Source organism: Pseudorasbora parva, chromosome 3, assembly GCF_024679245.1.
Source record: "Pseudorasbora parva isolate DD20220531a chromosome 3, ASM2467924v1, whole genome shotgun sequence".
Lineage (NCBI taxonomy): Eukaryota > Metazoa > Chordata > Actinopteri > Cypriniformes > Gobionidae > Pseudorasbora > Pseudorasbora parva.
The window spans coordinates 48174470-48196959 of record NC_090174.1 but is presented as its reverse complement, the minus strand read 5'-3'; the positions used below and the strand labels follow the sequence as shown (position 1 = coordinate 48196959).

At 37.4% G+C, this 22490-nt stretch overlaps 1 protein-coding gene across 3 annotated transcripts in view; it reads left to right on the top strand.

Moving 5' to 3' along the window:
- sgsm1a (small G protein signaling modulator 1a) overlaps positions 1-22490 on the top strand; it is a 43093-nt gene that overhangs the window by 15502 nt on the left and 5101 nt on the right. Inside the window, exons 3-20 of one of the 3 annotated variants that reach the window (XM_067439304.1) lie at positions 32-107; positions 8547-8709; positions 9022-9174; positions 9292-9359; positions 10760-10905; positions 12260-12397; positions 12619-12743; positions 13665-13732; positions 14422-14585; positions 15175-15304; positions 15520-15684; positions 16343-16469; positions 17839-17903; positions 18028-18173; positions 18586-18714; positions 20366-20548; positions 20701-20772; positions 20964-22415. In XM_067439304.1, the coding sequence (XP_067295405.1) occupies positions 32-107; positions 8547-8709; positions 9022-9174; positions 9292-9359; positions 10760-10905; positions 12260-12397; positions 12619-12743; positions 13665-13732; positions 14422-14585; positions 15175-15304; positions 15520-15684; positions 16343-16469; positions 17839-17903; positions 18028-18173; positions 18586-18714; positions 20366-20548; positions 20701-20772; positions 20964-22415 (3570 nt within the window). The remainder of the gene's footprint in view (positions 1-31; positions 108-8546; positions 8710-9021; positions 9175-9291; positions 9360-10759; positions 10906-12259; positions 12398-12618; positions 12744-13664; positions 13733-14421; positions 14586-15174; positions 15305-15519; positions 15685-16342; positions 16470-17838; positions 17904-18027; positions 18174-18585; positions 18715-20365; positions 20549-20700; positions 20773-20963; positions 22416-22490) is intronic. The other 2 variants (XM_067439303.1, XM_067439302.1) reach the window with 2 other exon arrangements.

The following is a 22490-nucleotide window of genomic DNA, read 5'->3' as shown; positions in this document are numbered from 1 at the left end:
AGCCTCTGCTGTGTCTCCATGTCCATCACAGGTCAAGCAGATCATGGAGGAAGCAGTCACAAGGAAGTTTGTTCATGAAGACAGCAGCCATATTGTCTCGTTCTGTGGTAAGTCAAAGGACATTTTACTGACACCATTGCTCTTATCACATTTACTGAACCATTTAGCTGACACATTTTAGTAGAAATAATTTTATTTCTTTCAAACCCCAAATACCTACTCCTGTATTTTGGTGTTCAAATTGCAGCCCAAAGAAAATGAAGTGTAAAAAAAAAGCTTGCTGCTGCAAAAATACCTGATGCAGATATTCTTTTTTTTTTAAGAATTGTTATCCACTGCCTTTTGTATACAGAATAAAATGGTCAAAAGCATTTTTATAAACTTATAAAACAGTGCTAACTGAAAGTATAAACTAGACTTTAGTTACGGTTTCTTGATTATTAGAAAACATAATGCAGTTCTTTAGTTATGTTCAATATGTCAACATGGTATCAAATTAAATCTAAAAAAAGATATCTATAGTCTTTACCACCATTAAGAGTATAGAGCTATAATATACATTTAAGCATTCAAGGAGAAATGAACTGAGAAATCACATTTTTCTCTAAGAGGTATTATATAAAACACCCTAGAAGTTTCAAAACTCAAACGCTTCCTTGTTAGTTCAAAAACTGCTTTTATTGAATCCAAGCTCCGAAAGTGGTATGGGATTATCACATATCGTGATAGTGTGACGAAAAACCGCCTTTGCAGAATCAGATCAACACTTTCTTCCACTTTTCATCATCATATATTTGACCCTGCCTTCTGGCACTTTACTGAGAACAGAAGGAGACAAGAGAGATACAGAGTCGCAATTCCGGTGCATGTATGTGACCGTGTTAATTCTAATGCATAATCTGTGATTTCTGATTTGTAATGATTCATGCACACTGTTACAGTCAGATTGTCTCAAAATCATTTATTGCTGTTTATGCGTCATAAATTAAGCCAGTGACTAAACGACCAACTTTGCATTGTTTCTCTTGGTAGCATGAAAATAATGTTAGTTAAATGATGAATAAATTATGTACAGAAAGCGATCAAAGAACATTTCTTTTATAATCACTGGAGCTGTCAATAACACAGTGGGAGTTTATCGGTGACTGAGTTCTGGACTCTTGCCAAAACATTCATTATAATCAATGACGCTGTCTACACTGCACAACAAATCTCTTATTTACATTGTGTTTGCTCTGTTATGATAAAATAATTCACAAGAGTGCAGAAATCAAGTTAAAATGATGAGATCACTGCATTCATGTGCTCAACAGACATGTCTGTCATTGGCTACAATGCTCATCTCTGATTTCAATATAATGAGTGTCTACATATAATGATATAATAAACACTATTCACGATTAGTATATCTCAACAGCTGTAATAGTAAAAATGTAGTAAAAGATTTTGAGTGAGTTCCACATGGAATTCTTATTTCATATGATGTTGGCCAATCATAGCAGTGGCCGTTTACAATGAAGTCTCACAGCAGACACGCCCCTTCCATCAAAGCGCTCAGATCAGAGGGATAAATTCAAGGTAGAAAATAGCCTTTTATTTACTAAATTATGACAATTTTTGAGGTAAAAATCATACTAACATTATAAGTACACCTCAAGAAACATAAAATAAAAAAATGCAGTTCATGACCACTTTAAAGAAATCTCATTTTTCGTTTCCATGGGAGAATCTGTGTTCCAGTACCTGCCAAAATTTGGGCAGCATGATGGTTTGGCTAATTCCCAGGTAGAGCGAGGAGTGAAAGGAGAAGTGTCATGTTTATTGAGTGTAGGTTAACATAGATAGAGTGATAATTTCAACATATATAGACCAGTAAGTGAATGTGTAATCGATCATGCTGCAGTAAGTGGTATCCACTGTTTGTCAGCAGTAAATCTGTCCACATAATAAAGTTATCGCTCTTTCACACACACCGACACACACCTTCTCCGTTGCTGTGCAAATTCACATCAAGGTATCATAACATGATGTTTAATGATCGAGTGTGAATACATGAGTAGTCATTAATAATGCAATTTCTGCCAGATCATATTCACCCTGTTCTATGAAGGCTTTATTGTCCTGCCCAGCTTTATTCACATTTGCATTTTACAACTTCTAAACCGCTTTTATTGTTCAGGATGCTGGCAACCAGGGACGTGCACAAGGGAGGTGGCTGCTGGGCCCAAGCCACTGCCCTTTATGGTAATAGAGGCCTTCTGAAGTGAATAAATGGGGTTTTGTAAGAAAAATATCCATATTGAAACTTTAATAAAGTAAAATATCAAATGGTAGTGTGGCGTGAGCTTACTAGAGCAAATGCTCGTTCATGCGACCACTAAACAGCGTTGTGAGATTTAACCACGATAGTGAGGTGCTATATGCGTGGTTTTACCCATGGTTATTGTGATCTTAATATATGATACTAAGGATGTCCAAAGGTTCATTTTAATCAAATTCACAACTCAAACAGTCACAATATGTACATTTTACCCTATTTAGGTTCTTACCATTTTTGGTACCATGTTACCGTTTTATAGATGTTTGACATTTATCGTAATAATTATTGATATTGACTGATATGAAACATTTTATTGTGAAACTTTTTTGGTCATGTCGCCCAGCCCTACATGGCACCCTCAAGTATGTAGCAAATAATTATAGAGTGTGTATGTGTAGAGATATGATGTATTGTGATTAGTGCCCTTTTACTTTAGTTTGGGCCACTGCCCCTCAAAATGTCTGAGCACGGCCCTGCTGCCAGCCATACCACCTTCCCTGGAATTTAATCAGCACAATTCTGTGAGGGGTCAAATGATGTTGGTAGGTTTGAAATGTTGGTAAATTAGCCTGTTTTTCCCTCACTGCATCCAGGCAATTATTCTCAAAAGTTTCTTGTTGGGGTAGAAATATGACAACAAAACCTTGCAGTTAAAGCTCACAGAAACAGCTTGTTCGGAGCCACTTTCTTTAGTCATAGTGGTGTTTCTGAATAACACCAATCAAAGTAGCTTGAAAAATGCCTTTTGATTAATGGCCTTGTTAACTCGTTTTATTATGCACCTATTGCGGCAGTGGGTATCGGTTGATGATTATAGGGCATGTGTGCATTGCTGGTTTCTGGTTTCAGCCGGTTGTTCCTGTAATTCACTGAGTTCTGATTCATTATGACTCTTTTCTGCCCTGCTCTGTCTCCATCTTATGTCCACTCGACTGTCTCCTGCCACATCACTAAACCTCCGCTGAACCTCATAGAAGAGGCAAGAATTGGAAAAACATCGGAAATTAGATCTTTTCATATTACAACAGCAATGAGATTAAATAGATAGTAATTTATTGACTACAGAAGACTCAAGTAGCCTCACGTGTATCCTCTAGAACAAAGTTGTCGGGCCCACTTTATATTAGGTGTCTTAAAGGTGCCCTAGACTGAAAAAATGGAGTTAGTTAATTAATTAATACAGCAACAATTTAATTCAAATTGTTAGTTTTCTCTGCCCATTTCACCATGAACAGTTTTTCTAACCTGGGACAAAATCAAGCAGGTTTAACTCAGCATCTGATACTGAAGACGGGGGCAAATCACTGCGGTGTGATTGAAAAGGGCACTTTCACTTTTAAAGAGACGGGGGCTCAAAGTTGTGACTGCTAACATTACTAGTTAACATGTAAAGTTAATGCTATATGCTTGCTAGTTGAGGTTTAGGCTGAAGTTCTAGTATTGATGTAACGTTTTGACAGTTACGTTTTGCAGGTTCTTACTGAAAATAAAGACTAAACTTACCACTCAGCAGCACCCATTTCCAATCTTAAAACAGATGGTTGTTCTTTAAAATCTGTATCTTCATCAGAAACAGGCTGAAACATATGGTTGAATGCCTAATCTCTACATTGTCATGCAAGAAAATAGAGATGTGTTTGCTGTCACTGTGAGCAGAACAGAACAGAACTTACATTAATATTCATGACCCTTCCACATAAGGCAAATACACACCATTTCATCCTAGGGATAATTTCTAGGGTTGTAAATGGACTTTTAAAACCATATCTGGACTTTTTTTGCCCTTAAATAAGCCATATACCCTCTATGTAGATATCGAAGAACAATTTAAAATATTTTTTTCAACTCATTCTAGGGCACCTTTAAACAACTATGTACTAACATTTAAATTAATCATTTGATACAATGCGCTTATTGTCTACATACATGTTTTTACATAGTAATAATATTTTAAAAATGCCTGCCTGTAATTAATTTCTGTTATTACATCACACTGTTGAGAATTTTCTTATACCTTAACCCACCCAAGCCTACCCATACTACCAAATTTGTGGTCTACAAGTAACGATTGTATACTTTTTATTTCTTCTAAGGAATCTGAGAGAAAATGTTGTTATCTTTAACTTCTCATGTCCTTCCTGTATGCTCTATTGACTTTCATTGTATGGACAAAAACAGTTCAAATGTTCTTGAAAATATTCTTCTTTTTTTTTCTAAAATTATATGCCGCAGAAGAAAGCAAGCTTTGCAACAACACGAGGGTGATTAAATGATGAAAGAATCATTATGAACTCCATTAAATCCCCGGACTAAGAAAGAGCAAAGATTTTCTCTGCGCACTTTTAAACAAAATCAGAACAAAAGCAGGAATACTTGAAGAGAAAAGAAAGAATGTACAATCATTATGCCATAATAGATGAATTACATTGAGTGTGTATGCTAATACTGGAATGATATAATAATGCTGCTGCTTCTAGTGTGACACTGGCAGATAATAGGAGATGAATGGAGGGTAGCCAGATTTTGCTGGCTGCCCATGGGGGAGTAATTAGCCACCGTGATTATAGTGATGTTTACACACTACAGATGGAAATGTCAACACTGACATTTCTCATCATCACAGATATAGGATACAATTATCAACCGTGCACAGTTCTGTGGGATTTTAAGACACCTCTTAATTTTTGCTCTAGTCTACGTGTGGCTTTAAAAGCATGCTGTTTGTCACTTTGTCACTCACCCTGCTTTTACATCATTATGTTGCAGTGTAAATTGCTGGTCAGTGAGAGTGGACAGTGTGATTAAAAACCATTAGCGCAGGCTGTACGATTACATTTTTAATGAGCGTTTGAGATCAGGGTCGGAGGTGGCCGCCTGCTCCCTGTGCCATTTCCTATGACAGAATGAGTCGTGCTGTTTGATTGTTGCTGTGAATATTGCTTTGGAAACTTATTTGACTGGAAAATAATTTTCTTCCTCATCCAATCTCTCTCTCTCTCGCTCTCTCTGCATGGTCCCTTTCATTTTACTTTGGGATAAAGCTGCTTTCATTTCCCTTGGTTACAGATTTGTCATTTCACTCTCACAGTAAAATGAATGAATTGAGAATCAGTCAGAATAAAAATAATGTAGTCATACATTGCATGCAGGCCATCATGCATCAAGAGTGTGCGTTTTTCACAAATGATTCTGTATAAGGTCAAACAAAATCCAACAAAGGAAAAAGTAAATGAAAACATGCTGAAGGAATGGTTCAGCTAAAAATGAAAATACTGTCATTTATTCACACTCATGTTTTTCCAAACCCATTGGATTTTATTTCATTGATGGGGGAAAAAAAATGTACAGGTTGCTCTTTTTTATAAGTAGCTTGTACATCTTTCCTGAAGCTGTACAATAGCATTATTGGAGAAATTGACTGATTGAAGTTATTTACTGAAAGCCTACACTTTGTAATATCGTTTACACTTGTGTTGGCCCCACTTTTTATTAGGTGGCCTTAAGTACTATGTACTAACATCAAAAAATAAGTACAATGTACTTACTGTGTTCAAATTATATTGCAAAACACCTTTGCTGATATTCAGGTGGGATATGGGTAGAGGTAGGGACAGGTGTGGGTAAGTTTAAGAGTAGGGTTAGGTGTAAGGGAAGTGTTTTTTAAATGTAAGTACAATGTAAAAACATGTATGTACACAATAAGTGAATTGTATTAAATTATTAATTACAATGTTAGTACATAGTAGTTAAGGCCACCTAATATAAAGTGGGTCCCTTGTGTTTGCATTGGGGTCAGTAAGATTATTGATATTATTATTAATTGGAAAATTCATACTTTTATTTAGCAAAGATGCGTTAAAATGACCAAAAGTAACAGTAAAGAGACTTACATTGTTACAAACAAAAACAGTTTTAAATAAATGCTTTTTTTTTAAAAACGTTTTATTAATCAGAGAATCCTGAAAAAAACTACCATGATGTTAATGAAGCATCACAAATGACAATAATGAGAAAAATTTCTTGAGCAAAAAATCAGCATATTATAATGTGACACAAGACTGGATGAAATAAATACATTTATTGTAGTAAAATTGTAGTAATATTTTATAGTGTTACTGTTTTTATAATTTTAGCATAAGACTTATTTCAAAATCATTAAAAACTGTTACCCACCCTAAACTTCTGTATGGACAAATTTTTTATGCAGTCTGTCAAAAGACGAGATTTGAGGGAATGGTTTTCAGTGATTACTTTATATTTTAGTTTGTTCCATAAACAAATGAATTGTATTGAGACTTTAATGGAGCTTTTTGTTATTTTGGTAAATTGAGGATTCTGTAAACAACTTCTTTCAGTAGAAACAGTCATCTAGTTCTGAATGGCATGATGATAAGTAAACTGAATATTCATCTATTGTGATTTAACTAAAGATACTCTCATTAGATAGTGCCTGTAGCAGCATATGAGACCTTTTGAACCTGTTTGAAGGTCCGTGCGTCCACTGCTCATTCATTTCACCTGCTCATTTTTATCTGTCTTCTCTCTTTGCCATGAATCCATTTAGCATGGTCAAAGAGAAGCAATGAATACAGCATCAGATGAAAGCAGCTACTGTGTTTGTATGGATGTGCATCTTTCTAAATTAAGAGATTTTAACCTGATCTTTAGACTGGTTTTTATCATGTTTATTTCTAATGCATATCAGTCTGCCGCACCAGAGACTAGGAGACGAGTAATGTGCAAGAGGAGGAGAAGATAAACAAGTGGCACTCTGATGCAAGCAGAGAAGGAGATTGCAGAGATTATAAACAGAGCAGAAGAGAAGCGAGTATCATAAAGTGTTGGAGTCAGATGAGAAAGACGAAATGAGAAATTTCAAGACTGTCACAAAGAACAGCTGTAAAAGAGAACAAAACATGACACATTGGAGACAGGAAAAGACAGAAAAGAACAGGATGAGGAAAGAGGCAAAGAGATAAAACAGCTGATGTTGTTTCAGAGCCCTGCCTAGCTCTCACTGAGCACAAGTGCTCCGTCAGTGAGGGTTTCCATGGCTACGCAGGCTTTCCCCCGACCCCATCCGAGCAGCTCTACAAGATTAGTCCTGTGAGAGCCTCAGTATCAGCTCTGCAGGCAGTGCCACGTAGTGCATTGTGTCTCAGTCTGTGCATCTCTGTCAACATATTTGTATTCCATCTCATTGTTCTTGTCTGTCTGCTTGTTTTAGCTTGATTACATATTCAAACTATACATGTATATGCTAATGCTGTTATAACAAAAGTTTTTGTTTTTCCTGTATTGATTGGTCAGAATCATTTTGTGGTATAGCTCATCTTACATATTAAAATAACAACTGCTCAAATTAATATTTGATGTATTTTTATTTATTTACTTTTAATGTACAGTCAGCCAGCCTTTATCGCAAAATAAACCCATTTAGGGTCCTGCAGAATCCCTTCATTTTATATCTGGGTCTCAGGGATTGTTTTGCGATAATGACCTGCTGGGTTTACATTGTCTCATTGTACATTGTCCATTACTTATACAGTTTTCCTTAATACAATATGTACACTACCATTCAAAGGTTTGGGGTCGGTAAGGTTTAAGATTAGGTCTTTGAAAGTCTCCTATGCTCACCAAAGTTGCACTTATCTAATAAAAAGAAACATTCCTTCTTGGGGAAAAAATACTGCTTAATGTTTTTGTTGAAACCATGCTACATTTGTTCAGAATTCTTTAATGAATAGAAAATTCAAAAGAACAGAATTAGTTTGAAATGGTAATCTTTTGTAACATTATAAAAGTCTTTACTGTCACTTTTGACAAATTTAATTTATTGAATAAAAATATAAATTTCTTTCAAAACATTACTTGAAAGAGTACATAAAAGTATAATTTGCTCTTTTTCACAGCATGATTACTTTTTCCAAGATTTTGCAATCATATCCCTATTTTATGTGTGTGGCTCAGATACACATAAAGCCTTGGATTGGGGTAACATACTCTTTCCTCTTCATGGAAAATGATCCATTAATGTGCATTTTCTCTCTTTCTGTGTGTGTGTGTGTGTGTGTGTGTGTGTGTGTGTGTGTGTGTGTGTGTGTGTGTGTGTGTGTGTGTGTGTGTGTGTGTGTGTGTGTGTGTGTGTGTGTGTGTGTGTGTGTGTGTGTGTGTGTGTGTGTGTGTGTGTGTGTGTGTGTGTGTGTGTGTGTGTGTGTGTGTGTAGCTGCTGTTGAAGCCTGTGTGCTTCATGGGTTGAAGCGGAGAGCTGCTGGTTTCCTACGAAGCAACAAAATAGCTGCACTATTCACCAAAGTGGGCAAAAACTTCCCTCCAGCTGAAGAGCTGTGCAGAAAAGCCCAGGAGCTGGAGCTAGTCTTTGAGAGCAAGTGAGAAAAGACTTTAATCTCCCCTAATGCAACACACATCTGAGTCTCTCTCAAAATACAGTACACATATTGTGTGCGCAACCTAAAAACCTGCAATGTATTTGCTTTCTGAAGCTTGTTTTTAGATTTCTACATGTCCACTATAGGAAAATTACCAGTAAATACCATTCCTGGAAAGAGTATATGATGTGCCTAGTAGTTACCACTTTGTTGACAAAAACTCCTTTCAAAGCATAAGTATCTACATAGGAATTGATTTTGACAGATTCAAAACTTTAGACTTTTGCTGACATTGACCGTTCTTTGCTTCAGACGAAGTCAGTCTCTCTCATACAGCGAGAGCACCCGTAAGATGCCCAAGATCCCAAACTTCTCGTCTCAGGCCGTCAGACACGTGTGGATCCACACCGCACTCATTGAGAAAGTGCTGGACAAGATTGTACTGTACCTGGTAGAAAACAGCAGGTGAGAGAGGTGGGATAGTGTTATTAAGAGAAAGCAAGCTTGACCAGGTTTTTTTCCAGGTATATTCAAACTTTCCATATTGCATTGAAATTAAAGTTGCTTTTAATGTTGTTTCAGTAAGTTTTATGAGAAAGAGGCTATCCTAATGGACCCGGTGGATGGCCCTATCCTCGCCTCTTTATTAGGTAGACCTGCTTTTTTCAAATCTTTCTTATTCTTAAATTCTCCCTATTATGCTATTTTAAAGGTTGCTAATTTACATTTACATTTACATTGCAGCACCACCTCTTTCCTCACAGGGTTAGAAACAGTTCAATAAAGTATTCAGTGTCTCTAAACCCCTGCTTTTCAAGAGCCTACTCTGCTCATATTGGTCAGAGGGCCCAGTCTTTTATGATTGGTCTATCATTTATAGCATGTTTCGGAAACAAAATGACCATTACCATATCATTATGCAAATTTGTCACAAGGTTCATGCAGAAAGTAACACTGAAATTACTAACGACTCGTTTCAGGCAGTTCAGAATCTTCTGTTTCTTTTGGGAGACAATAACATTTATTGTGCACTTTTAAACATTTACATTAACAAAGTAGTACACACTACGTGAAAGGTAATATCCGCAGGGTGCTTAAAGTACACTATATTGCAAGTATTGGGACACCCCTCCAAATAATTGAATTTGGGTGTTCCAATCACTTCCATGGCCACAGTTGTATAAAACCAGGCACCTATGCATGCACAAATATGCATGCACTGATTCTACAAATATTTGTGAAAGAATGGGCGGCTCTCAGGAGCTCAGTGAATTAAAGCGTGGAAACGTGGTATAGGTCGCCACCTGTGCAATAAGTAAATTCGTGAAATTTCCTCAGTCCTAAATATTCCACGCTCAACTGTTTGTGGTATTAGAGCAACGTGGAAGAAATTGGGAATAACAGCAATTCATTCATGATATTATAGTGCTGTTTTTCAGGGGTGGGTTTGGCCTCTTAGTTCCAGTGTAAGGAACTCTTAATGCTTCAGCATACCAAGGCATTTTGGACAATTTCATGCTCCCTACTTTGTGGTAACAGTTCGGGGATGGTCAAAAATTCCCATAAACAAACTCCTAAACCTCGTGGAAAGCTTTCCCATAAGAGTTGAAGCAATTATAACCACAAAGGGTGGACCGACTCCATATTAAACCCTATGGATTAAAAATAGGATGTCATTAAAGTTCATGTGCATGTAAAGGCAGTTGTCCCAAAACTTTTGGCAATATATTGTACTGTATATATTGTACAAATAATTTATGCTTATTAGAGTATAAGGTCATTGACTTAGCAACAGGATAACATTAAATTCTATTGAAGTCAGTTTTGAGTTCCCCGTGCAGATAGCTAATTGAGTAGCACATAGAGTTGTTGCCAATGTGGAGCATTTAAAATGATTAATCATGATGGTTAGGATGCTGCCTTAGAATGCCGCTGCCTATTTAGGGAGGCAATTCACTAGGTTTTGGAACATAGATCTTTTGTCTTTTTGTTTCCTTAATATTGTTGGCATTGTGCAGATAATCTGTTTACAACTTGATTTCTTCTTTAGTGGGCCCCTGTGCATTAGAGTACACTAAAATGAAGACAGCAGATCATTTCTGGACAGATCCTTCAGCTGATGAGTTGGTGCAAAGGCATCGTATTCACAGTGGTCACTGTCGACAAGACTCGCCTACAAAGAGACCTGCCCTCTGCGTGAGTAACCTGTGACTACATTTTTATTTTATTTTTTATGTACAAAAACTTAAACGAGATGACAGTACATTGAACAAAATTATACACGCAATGCTTTAGTTTTTGCCCCCATTTTTCATGAGCCGAATGTAAAGATCTAAGACTTTTTCTATGTGCAAAAAGGCCTATTTCTCTCAAATATTGTTCACAAATCTGTCTAAATCTGTGTTAGTGAGCACTTCTCCTTTGCCGAGATAATCTATCCACCTCACAGGTGTGGCATATCATGGGGCTGTACACCACAACCCAATTCATAAATGCTGCAATATTTAAAATGTTATGTTCTTAAAAAGGAGTCAAGAATAATACCTAATCTTATAACTTGATTTTTCTTTTTTATATCTGTTTGCACAAAATAAACAAGAGTTAAAGCTCTTGTGTATTTGAACAAGATGGAAGTGCCATTCAGGCCATTTAAAATTCACTTGACGTTTCAAACTGTGCCTCAAGAAAATGTCAGGGGTCAAAAGCAGTCAGTTAATTGCATGTCACATTAAAGTCATAATACATAGTGACAACCAATAAGGCCTGTTTTTTTTCATTATGCTGCAGTACTTTCCACACTTTTTGCATGTTGGTTAGTAGTTTTGAATGCACGACAATTGACCTTCTTTAGGATGTTGGACTCATGATCTTTTCGTTTGATCGTTTAATTGTTTAGAATTTTTGTCAGTATGGGTAATATCTACATCTAAGCTCATTTTTTTATGATAAACCAAAGTCAAAATAAACTAAATCTAAGTTATTTGCTGGTGTTTAGTGATGTTTTAGACCTGTGAAGAGGGTTGTGGTCAATAAGAGTCATGCTGCGGTCAGTGCATTTGAGTGTGGTTGCTGTTTCTGAGGAGAATATGAACTTCCACTCAAGAGACATGCTTCACATCATTACCCAGCTCCATTACCAAATGCAGCCGTCAGATTCCTGACTGATCACCCTCTCTGGCCATCGCCAACACCCACACAACATCAGGACACAGCGCTTGTTTTTCGTCTCCGATAGATCTGACAACACTGCACTTCAGGCTTGTTTTCTGATGCATTACAACTATCTGTTAGAGAGCAGTAAAAGCCCAGTTTTGTGGCTTTTTTGATGTACGAAAGAGGAGACATAAGTATTTATCTAATGACTCATTTGCGGTCAAACATATTTCCACTTGGACAGAAAGATGTTGTGGCATAATATTAGGAAAACAAGATAAATAGTTACTATAACACTATGTTTGCTAGGGTTTATCACTTATATTGTCTGGTGGCCTTATTTGCATAACATTTTGATAGAAACTTTTGGTGTGTGTGTGTTTGTTCGTTCGTTCAGATTCAGAAAAGACACTCCAGTAGTAGTATGGATGAAAGGCCATCTCCCTCCCCCTCTGCAAGAGACTACGTAGAGTCTCTTCATCAGAATTCCAGAGCGACCCTCTTGTTCGGGAAGAACAACGTATTGGTTCAGCCGGTAAATAATACATGAAACAGCTGTCAATTATCATAGATCTTTATGGGGTTCTTTATGAATGCATATTCTATATAAACATTAAATTACCTTTTATTGTGATTAAATAGAAAAGCTACAATAAAAGTACAAAAAAGTCTGGTCACTGAAAATCAGTATGAGCAGGATTTATTATTAATTAAAGGTTTGCTTTGTAATGTGGGCTTCTGTTGTGGTACTTTCAGAGGGATGATATGGAAGCAATCCCAGGATACCTCTCTCTGCACCAGACGGCTGACTGCATGACTCTGAAATGGACGCCAAATCAGCTAATGAACGGCTCTGTGGGAGATCTCGACTATGAGAAGAGGTGGGACTCAGTTCTGTTCAGTTTATAAGATAAACAGAGTAAACTCTTTTAAAAAGGGAAAGAAGGCTGGTTTGTCATTGGTTTGATCATCTTTTTATTCAAATATAATGTACATGACTGAATTTTGAATTATATAGGTAGTATTTTGAGTATCCTTGAATTGGAGATGTAATATTACATGATTGTTCATTCCACCGTTTTAAATCTTCCTTAATTTCTAATGATGAATCGGAGATGTTTTATCATTAGGCAATTACTATTTTTCTTAATAAAATGTTAAATAAACATTTTGAAACATTCACGTTTCTTTTCTTTTATATATTGGTTTAAATTATTCAGTTATGTTGGTCATAAGCCACTTAGGGCCAGATTTACAACACACAAAAAAGCACCAATAGATGTGAAAAGTTCTGCATGTGATCTACTGGTGGGTCATTTCCATAATGACCAATGCAATCTACCAAGAGCAGCACAAATTAGCGTTAAATATAATTAAAGATAATTTGCAACATTATTCAAGATATAAACGTGCATTTGCGAGTTATAAAGTCAGAATTCTGTGTTTATAAAGTCAGAATTGTTAGTAAACCCACAAAGAAAAAGTAGCAATTACCTTTTTTATTTTTTTATTCTGTGGCAGAAACAAGCTTCCATAAATACCAGTAAATTGAGTAGTTCAAATCTTAGTAAATCACCTTGCATAATTCATATACTCTATTCCCATACATTTTTGAAAAGGAAACTCCTACAAATGCATATGCAAGAAGGTCAGTAGCAAAAAATAATGCCCTTGCCTTTTCAGCGCTATTTTTTCATTGTGTGTCTTTAGTAAATCTTGACAAATTGATGCCAAAAGAGGGTTTGCGCTGTTGGAAGCTATTAGTAAATCTGGCCCTTAAATTCTAACTTGTTTTCCTGCAGTGTTTACTGGGACTACGCCATGACAATCCGCCTTGAGGAGATTGTGTACTTGCACTGTCATCAGCAGGGTAGGTGAAATTGTGCCAGTTTAAGAAAAAGTCAACTCGAAGCCAATTAATTCACACCCTGCAATTTCTTATTTGTCATAATTCTGACTGATCAGTTTTAATTAGTCATACACATATAATATGACTTTAATGGAAGTAATACATTTACTACAGAAAACTACAGAGTTGCTAAATGTTAAAAGCATATAAAACATAAACAATAATCAGTATCTAGTATCTTTTTGTGAAGTAAATCCACTTGGGTATACTCAAATATTCAGTCAATATCCTCACTTGTACTTGCCCTTTTCATATTCATCCATGCACAAGCTCAGCGGGCTGAATAGAGAGAGCAGAATTAATCAGGACATAATTGCTTCTGGAGAGAGATGAGAATTTAAAGTGAGGCTGTACTCAGATTATGAAGCAATGTAATTCAGCTAATAATGACAATGAATAATTCCTCCTTGTACAGGGGGTGTCATGGCTTCAATATTAAGAATATCTAAATGGTTTAAATATTGGGAACAATTAAAATAGGTTTAAAAATAATGTTTTGAGTCGTACAGAGAAGTTCACTAGGTACAAAACATAAAATATTTACCTAGTAATATGTGATGGCAAGAAACTTTAAAAGTCAATGAACATATATGGATCATATTATTGAATATTAATAATAATTCCCTTTGTGTATGTATTTTTGTCTGCAGTGGACTGTGGGGGAACAGTGGTTCTGGTTAGTCAGGATGGGATTCAAAGGCCTCCGATTCGTTTTCCCCGCGGTGGTCACCTCCTTCAGTTCCTTTCCTGTCTGGAAAATGGTCTCCTGCCGCACGGACAGTTAGACCCACCACTTTGGTCCCAGAGAGGAAAGGTTTGAAATTGATCTATTATACTATAGACCAGGGGTGTCCAATCCTTCTCCCTGAGGGCCACACTCATACAGAGTTTAGCTCCAACACACTTTCCTGAAATTTTCTAGTGATCCTTGACCTTGATTAGCTGATTTAGGTGTGTTTAACTAATGCTAAACTCTGCTGGATAGTGACCCTCCAAAAGCAGGATTGGAAAACCCCTTCTATAGTCATAGTTTCCAGTTACGTGACTGTTGCGGAGCCCTGTGGGGCAAAATGGCCATAGAACTGCAGCACAACCCTGTCAATAATTTTTTTTTAAATATTGTGAACAGTGAAGAGGCTTCACTGTTTGAGCTACAGAGTCAAGATGCTATGGCAAATTGTTGCGGTATTATTTAGATAAATTACAATCACTCACCGTACTGTAATTTGTATGTCCTGATTGATTAATCTGTCAATTATAATTTATTTTGTGTGTTACAAATAATTTATAAACGGGGTAAATAATTGTCCATTTCCTGCGCCTAATTGCATTTCTAGACTGTGCATTGTTTGTCTGCTGCAGTTATTGTATTCTGAAATGATGCCTCACTCTACTTTTTTCAGGGTAAAGTGTTTCCCAAGCTAAAAAAGAGGTGTCCACAGGGATCTTCAGACTCTGTCTCAGACAAAGAAGAGGAAGAAGCAACCGATTATGTCTTCCGCATTATTTTCCCAAACAGCCAATCAGAGTTTGGTAAGAGGCTGAATAATAGTATCAGAGTCAATAATTGTTTCACCATCATGAGACAGCTATTATAGATGTTAGCTTTTAGAACGGGATAATAGAAAAAAGGCCCTCTTGTATCCATCAAGGTATTTATTGTCATTTCCATTTTATTTGTCCATTTATGTGTACCATCCATGATAAAAATTCTTTTGGTTTTACTGAGCTGTTTTGACTCATTACAGTGACTGTTACCCACACCTCCCATCTCTCCCTGGGTTCTGTCCTCCTGGCCCGATCTCTCTCCCTAAACTCGAGGAGGCTATGGCCTCCTAAATGCCAGACCCTGGTGATGCCAATGCACCACTGCAGCTGCCCGGGCGAGCCCCCATCCTTCCCTGAGCCCAGCTGTAATGCTCCCTGTCACGTCTCATTTATGTGTTCATGTATCTGTCTGATGCGCCAACTTGCTGGTTTATGCTTGCTTTTATGGCCTCTGCGTCTGCAAGCTATCACATAGTCGCCAGTGTGAGTTTTCTGTTTTGTTCAGGAACCGTCCTCCTGTAAAATTTTGTTACAATTGGTTAATTGTGGGCTAATGATGAAGTGTTTTCAGGGAGCCTTGAAATGTGCATATATACCATAATGATCGTATGTGTGTGTAATCATAATAGTGGATTTTAAATCGGACCCGGAATATGATCCTGTTCATTTTTTTGTTACAGCAGCCATTATTACTTTATTAATATCCATGCAGACTGGTATTATTGCTTTTTTTAGGTTGGTTGTAATTGTGGGTTCTTGTTGCTCTGCTTCTGGCTGCATAGCTCCTTTTTGCAACCAGATGTTCAATGCATAATCAGATTTCTCTCTCACTCTCTCTGTGTGTGTGTGTGTGTGTGTGTGTGTGTGTGTGTGTGTGTGTGTGTGTGTGTGTGTGTGTGTGTGTGTGTGTGTGTGTGTGTGTGTGTGTGTGTGTGTGTGTGTGTGTGTGTGTGTGTGTGTGTGTGTGTGTGTGTGTGTGTGTGTGTGTGTGTGTGTGTGTGTGTGTGTGTGTGTGTGTGGTAGTGGCACCTGAATTGATAGATCAGGGAGCAAACATGTGGCACCCAACACCAAGGAAATCATCTTGCTCTTCCTGCTCACAGAGTAGTTTCTCTGATGGAGCACCACCTAATGGATGCAATCATGAAAGGTACAATGACAAAATAGGACATTACTTATATAAGTTATAGAAGTAAATAGAAAATAGGATTTGTTTATTTAATCACAATTAAAAAGTAAACCTACAGATAAAAAAGATAGTGGTCAAGGGAAATCAAAATAGAATTCAAATTAAATTTGTACATTTGTACAAATGTAAATGGTATTATTATTATTAATATGTTGGCTAGAGAAACTTAATCTTCTTCTTAAGCACTATTCGCATGGGATTAGTATTCTCTAGGGACCTCTGTGATTTAGAAATGACTCCCCTCACATCTGAATTTTGCATGGCGCAGTGGCACGGGGTAAGCAAAGCCTGTGATTTTACTCGAATTTACTGACTTATCTCCCGGATATGATGTCAAGACTTGATAGATATAGCTGTATGAAATCATAATAGTCATATGTATCAATATTTTTTGGATTGTTTTATAGTAATAAAAACAATTTTGTTCAGTTAGAGAACAGACGCAATTAAAAGCTGAACTGAGCACAGACCAGCAGCAGGAGTCAGATTTCATTCATCACGAGTGAGAAGCTGACAATATACAGCGGAAGATTCCGTTTCAAAGCTAAAGGCAAAAGCACCCATTTAAGCGAGCTTGTCATTGTACTGTTCTGTTGTTATGTTTTTCAGTAAGAATAGTATTGATATTAATATTAAACACACCATTCAAGCAATTTGCTCCCAAATTGGTTAATTCTAAAGTGAAAGTATAATCCGTACGGGAATTGCACATTATGAATGCATCTTTGTGAAAGATAAAGATAGAAATGTTCACAGGAAACAAAACACTTGCAAACATTATATAATCCGCCTAATCCTGGCCAAATCACAGCAATGACGATTCGCACTGGACTACTATTATCACAGTACCTCGGTGTTCAGCGAAATATGGTAGGTAATTTGCGGGGGAATTTTTACTTTATTTTTAAATTATAGACATGGCCGATTCGCACGGGATTAAGATCACAGACATTCTCTGCACTTATTACAAATCACCAGAGGTCCCTAGATAATACTAATCCCATGCGAATAGGGCTTAAGACAAACATTTTTGACTCTAACTTCTCCTACAGATTTAAAGCTATAGCTATCACCAGATTTAAAATTTTATTTCTACATTGACTACCTTTGACTGCTTTTTCAGGTTATCCAAAAATCACTGATAGGTATTTTTATACCCAAGTACCACTCTTTGCATCCCTTGTTTATATGTAAAACCTATACTTATTGTGTACTAAAGTATACATTTATAACTTTAAAATAAATCAAATGAGTAATGTTAATACATTTGTTTTTAACATTAATTATTTACATTTATTATTAAGAAAAAATACCATAATGTCATTCGCAGGGCCCCTCTGAAGTTGCTATGTGACAATATGAAGAACCAAATCATCTCCCGGGCTTTCTACGGATGTTCGTATTCATTACTCATCCATTTTATAGTCTCACAACTCCATCTTTTTTCATCAATGGTGACCTTTACATACTTAAATGTCTCTCTTATTCATTCAACCACACACACATTTTGCTCTCTCAGGGTTGGCGTACTGCCGTCACCTGTCTACAGTACGCACTCACCTGTCTGGCCTTGTTAATCACACTATTGTGGAACCAGATGTGCCTGGTGATGCATATCGCGGACTCACAACAGAAGTGTGGAAGAAGTTTCTTCAAGACTGCAGCGTAAGTGCGCACATACACAACCCTGCCTGGAGTCCAAAGCAGCCACATTTAAATGAGTGTATTTGCCAGACACTCATTAATATTCATTTGTCCCTAATCACAGTTCTCTTATTCTCATCACATAAACAATATGTTTGGATGACTAATGCTGAGAGCCTGAGTGCCAGAGTGGTGGCACTAAAGAGTGAAAATCAATGTCAAATCCATACAGAAGTACCCTTATGGCCATGATCGTTAGTGTGCTGGCAGACAATTTTATGCTCTAAACCGGCAAACCAATGTGTATTGGTTATTAATTTGACTGGTTAACATTAGTAAAATAATGGGAAAATGTAATTGATGAATTCAAATACCATTGTTTTTTCTTGAAAGGCAGTTTACCTGCTTTCAGTGTGCGCCTACTCTCTTGCAGGCCTATGAAGAAAAGGAGTTATTGCGGCTAGTTTATTACGGTGGAGTTGAGCCTTCTTTGCGCAAGGAGGTCTGGCCCTTCCTGCTGGGTCATTACCACTTTGGGATGTCTGAGGCTGAGAGAAAAGAGGTTAGTGTCTTGTTTTTTCTATTTTTTTTACTAAGCAAGCATTAGCCGTCATTTTACTATTTCGGTTAACTATAGACCCGATATAGCTATGAGTAACCCACTTCTAGCCAAAATAACGTTGAATTTGGTTACATGTCGTTTTTGCCTAAATAACTTGCAAGATGTATGGTATTTCATCATGTAAGCAAAGTCAACAGTGATTACAAGCTGTTTGGTTTCATTTCTTTCAAATTGATGACTGGACTATTCTTGGGCTATGCTCAGATGTCTATAAAATTTTCACTGACAGCCCAAATTTTGCCTTGTTTTAGCCTAGACGTCAGCAATGTGTTTGGACGGCTATACAGTAGATGTCTTTTAAACACAAAATAAAATGGTTTGCTGGGAACTGTTCTCTCAAACAGTTTTAAAGGGTTAGTTCACACAAAAATAAAAATTTTGTCATTAATTACTCATCCTTGTGTAGTTCCAAATCCGCAAGACCTTTGTTCGTCTTCAGCACACAAATTAAGATATTTTTATATCAAAGCCAAAAGATGGGAGCAAAGCAATTAACACATTGAAAGTAAAGCATGATAGGAAAGACATCATTAAAGTAATTCATGTTATTTCAGTGGCAGTGGTGTGCACGAGCCCCTGCCCCTTTAATCAAGAAAGTACCCTTTTCGATGGTACCGATTATATTATCCAATAATAAAAAATAGTATTATCCAAAACATGTTCACAGAACAACTTCCGTTCTTGAGTCAACACAACACGCATTCATTGTTATGATCCCCCTACTATATGTCATAAATAAAGTGGTAAATTATGTATTGTTTTGTGCGAACAAAGCATTCGTGTCGCTTCTCATGGATTACTTTAATGATGTCTTTCCTAACGTTCTGGACCTTGAACGTATATATTGCGTTGCACCCAATGGAGGGACTGAAAGTTCTCAGATTTCATAAAAAAATATCTTCATTTGTGTTTCTAAGATGAACAAAGTTTTTGTGGGTGTGGAACGACATGAGAGTGAGAAATGAATGACAGGCATTTTCATTTTTAGGGGAACTAACCCTGCTGTCACATTTATTGTTGCTCTTCATTTCAATAGAGGTAATCGAGTTCAAGTTTTTTATACATTAACAAAAAACAAAAAAAGAAAACATATTTTTGAGAATTACATCAGTGCTTTGTGAATCATTATTTTCACTAAATTTTTGCTAATGTGATTGCTACTTTAGTCTTTGTTCCCTCTAAGATTTCCAGGGAATTCCTTGGAATATGGTCAACATGGCATCCCCTAGTTCATTGGTTCTCAAACTTGTCCTGGAGTACTGCACATTTTGTATGTCTCCCTCATCTATCACACCTGATTCAACTCATGACATAATTAGTACAGACTGCAAGACCTGAAATGGGTGTGTCAGATATTGGGAGACATAAAAAATGTGCAGGGCTGGTGGTACTCCAGGACAGGTTTGAGAACCACTGCCCTAGTTGGTTTTCCTTTGGTCTGACAAAAGTGACAAGCATTTAAAAAAAATTTGTCAGCTTTTTTACAAACCCAGGTTAACTCGATTTCAGATGGTTTGTGAATAAAATTACTTATCCTATTATTATCGAGAGATTTTCATCTTTGCCATCTCTGAAATTCTGAACTCTGCAGGTGGATGAGCAGATGCGAGCATGCTACGAACAAAACATGAGTGAATGGCTGGGGTGTGAGGCAATTGTTAGGCAGAGGGAAAAAGAACAGCACGCAGTAGCATTAGCCAAGTGTTCGTCTGGGACGAGTATGGACAGCACCATGCATAGAATTATACACCGTGACTCCACCATTAGCAATGAGGTGAGTGCAAATCCATAATGCTGAAGACTTTCAGAGACAAATGCATCTTTGGCAGGCATTGACGACTTTTTTTTTTTTTTTTACCATACTCGAAAGTTTGCTTTTGATTTGATGCAATATTTACTTAAGGATGTGATGTGTTTGTCACTCAGTCCTCGCAGAGCTGTAGTTCAGGCAGGCAAAGAGATTCCAGGTTGCAGAGTGACTCCAGCAGCAGCACTCAGGTAAACCTCAGACTAATGTTGCTTGCTCAGTACATGAAAAGTTGAATAAGTTGACATTGTCTTCAAAAAACATGTGAGTACAAATGGTGCACCCCTTGACTGATCTTCCTCACACTCTTTCCTGGTAGTTCTTCACTTCCCAAAACCCCTTCCCCTGGAGTAGCCTACTTCCCTTTGGTTTGTTTTTCCAGGTGTTTGAATCCATTGAAGAGGTCGACCAGATTGAATCTGAGCTCAAGAGTGATGACGTCAAACATCTTTCCAAAATCTCAAATGGGACACCCCAAATTGGCACCAGTTCTCCAGACTCTGGTCACCCCTCTTCCAGAAATTTCTCTGTTACTTCTGGTCAGTCGGACTCCTTGAGTACAGAGGATAGCGGGATACATGAGCCAAACCTCAAAGCCCAACCACAGCTAGTAGTATCAAAGGAAAGAGTTGTGAATTCATCTGGAGAGGAAGGGAAGCGGACTGAGGAAAGTGAGACCCAAAAGGTTGAGAATCTGGGCGAAGATAACAAAATTGAAGTTAATAAAGTACCTTTGGATAAAATGGTGACAATCAGAGGTGTCACCACTGCATCAGAGGGAAGCAAGAAGGCCACAGAGAGCTCTGATGAAAGGGTAGAGGTTGAGACGGAGGGGTTAAAAATAGCTCGAGATGCCTTTGAGACTCCTGCTGCAGCTCACAGCCACATGACCAAAATGGAAGTGGGTGAATCTCCAGAGAAAACTTTGACATCAGAAAATAATGCACTGACACAGCGAACTGAGCCAGATATTCCCAAAGCAACAGAGGTCGCGCAGTCGACTCCTCCAGTGCCAAAGATGAATGAGAATCAGGTAAGAGTAGACATTGAAACATCCCAAGTGGAAATGAAAGATATTAGAGCAATCCGAAAGGAACCTTTGGTAACAAAAGATCATAAGGTATCAGATGCATTTGATCAGAAGGTTGTAGCTGACACACTGGTGTCTGTTTCAAAGGACGATGATACAGAGAAAGAAACAGCCAAAACCAATGAAACAAGCAAGGATAAAGACTCCGCAATATGGATGGGTGATGCTAAAAATGTAAGTGGCACACAAAGAGTGTTAAGATCTGATAATGATAAAGAAAAGAAGACTATGAAGACCAATTATTTACCCAATGAAGCTGAAACTAAAGGAAAGATGAAAGCAGTTTCAGATCTCCCAATAACCACTGGTGCAAAGCAAACAGAAAGTAAGGTTGTCACAAAGAAGACCACACATAAAGAAATGCAGAGGAATGCTCCAGTAGTTGAAGAGATGGTGGTGCCGTTGGTGTATGAAGCTTTTAGCACAAGAAAGATGAGCGAGGCTCAAGATGAAACGGCGTCGGACGAGTCTCCTTCTGCCATTGAAATGGAAGAGATTCCTACAGCTAAAGTGTCATTGGTTTGGGAAAGCAAGAGTTCACTCAAAAGCAAGATAAGTGAGCAGGCATCTGTACCTGTATTGCAGCTCAGGCTGGAGGAAGCTCATGGAAAGCCAAGCTCTGAAGAAAAAGACTCTGAGGAGCCTGAGATGGAGAGTCTCTGCCCACAGCTTGATTCCCTGGCTGTGAACACTGAGAAGAATGAAGCCGCCTCTCCAGTGTCCTCTATAGGGACCACTTATTCTGTAAGCACATTTCAGAGAAGTATTTTGATATTAATATAGTTTTTATTTCTTATAAGGTGAATTCAGATACTCGTG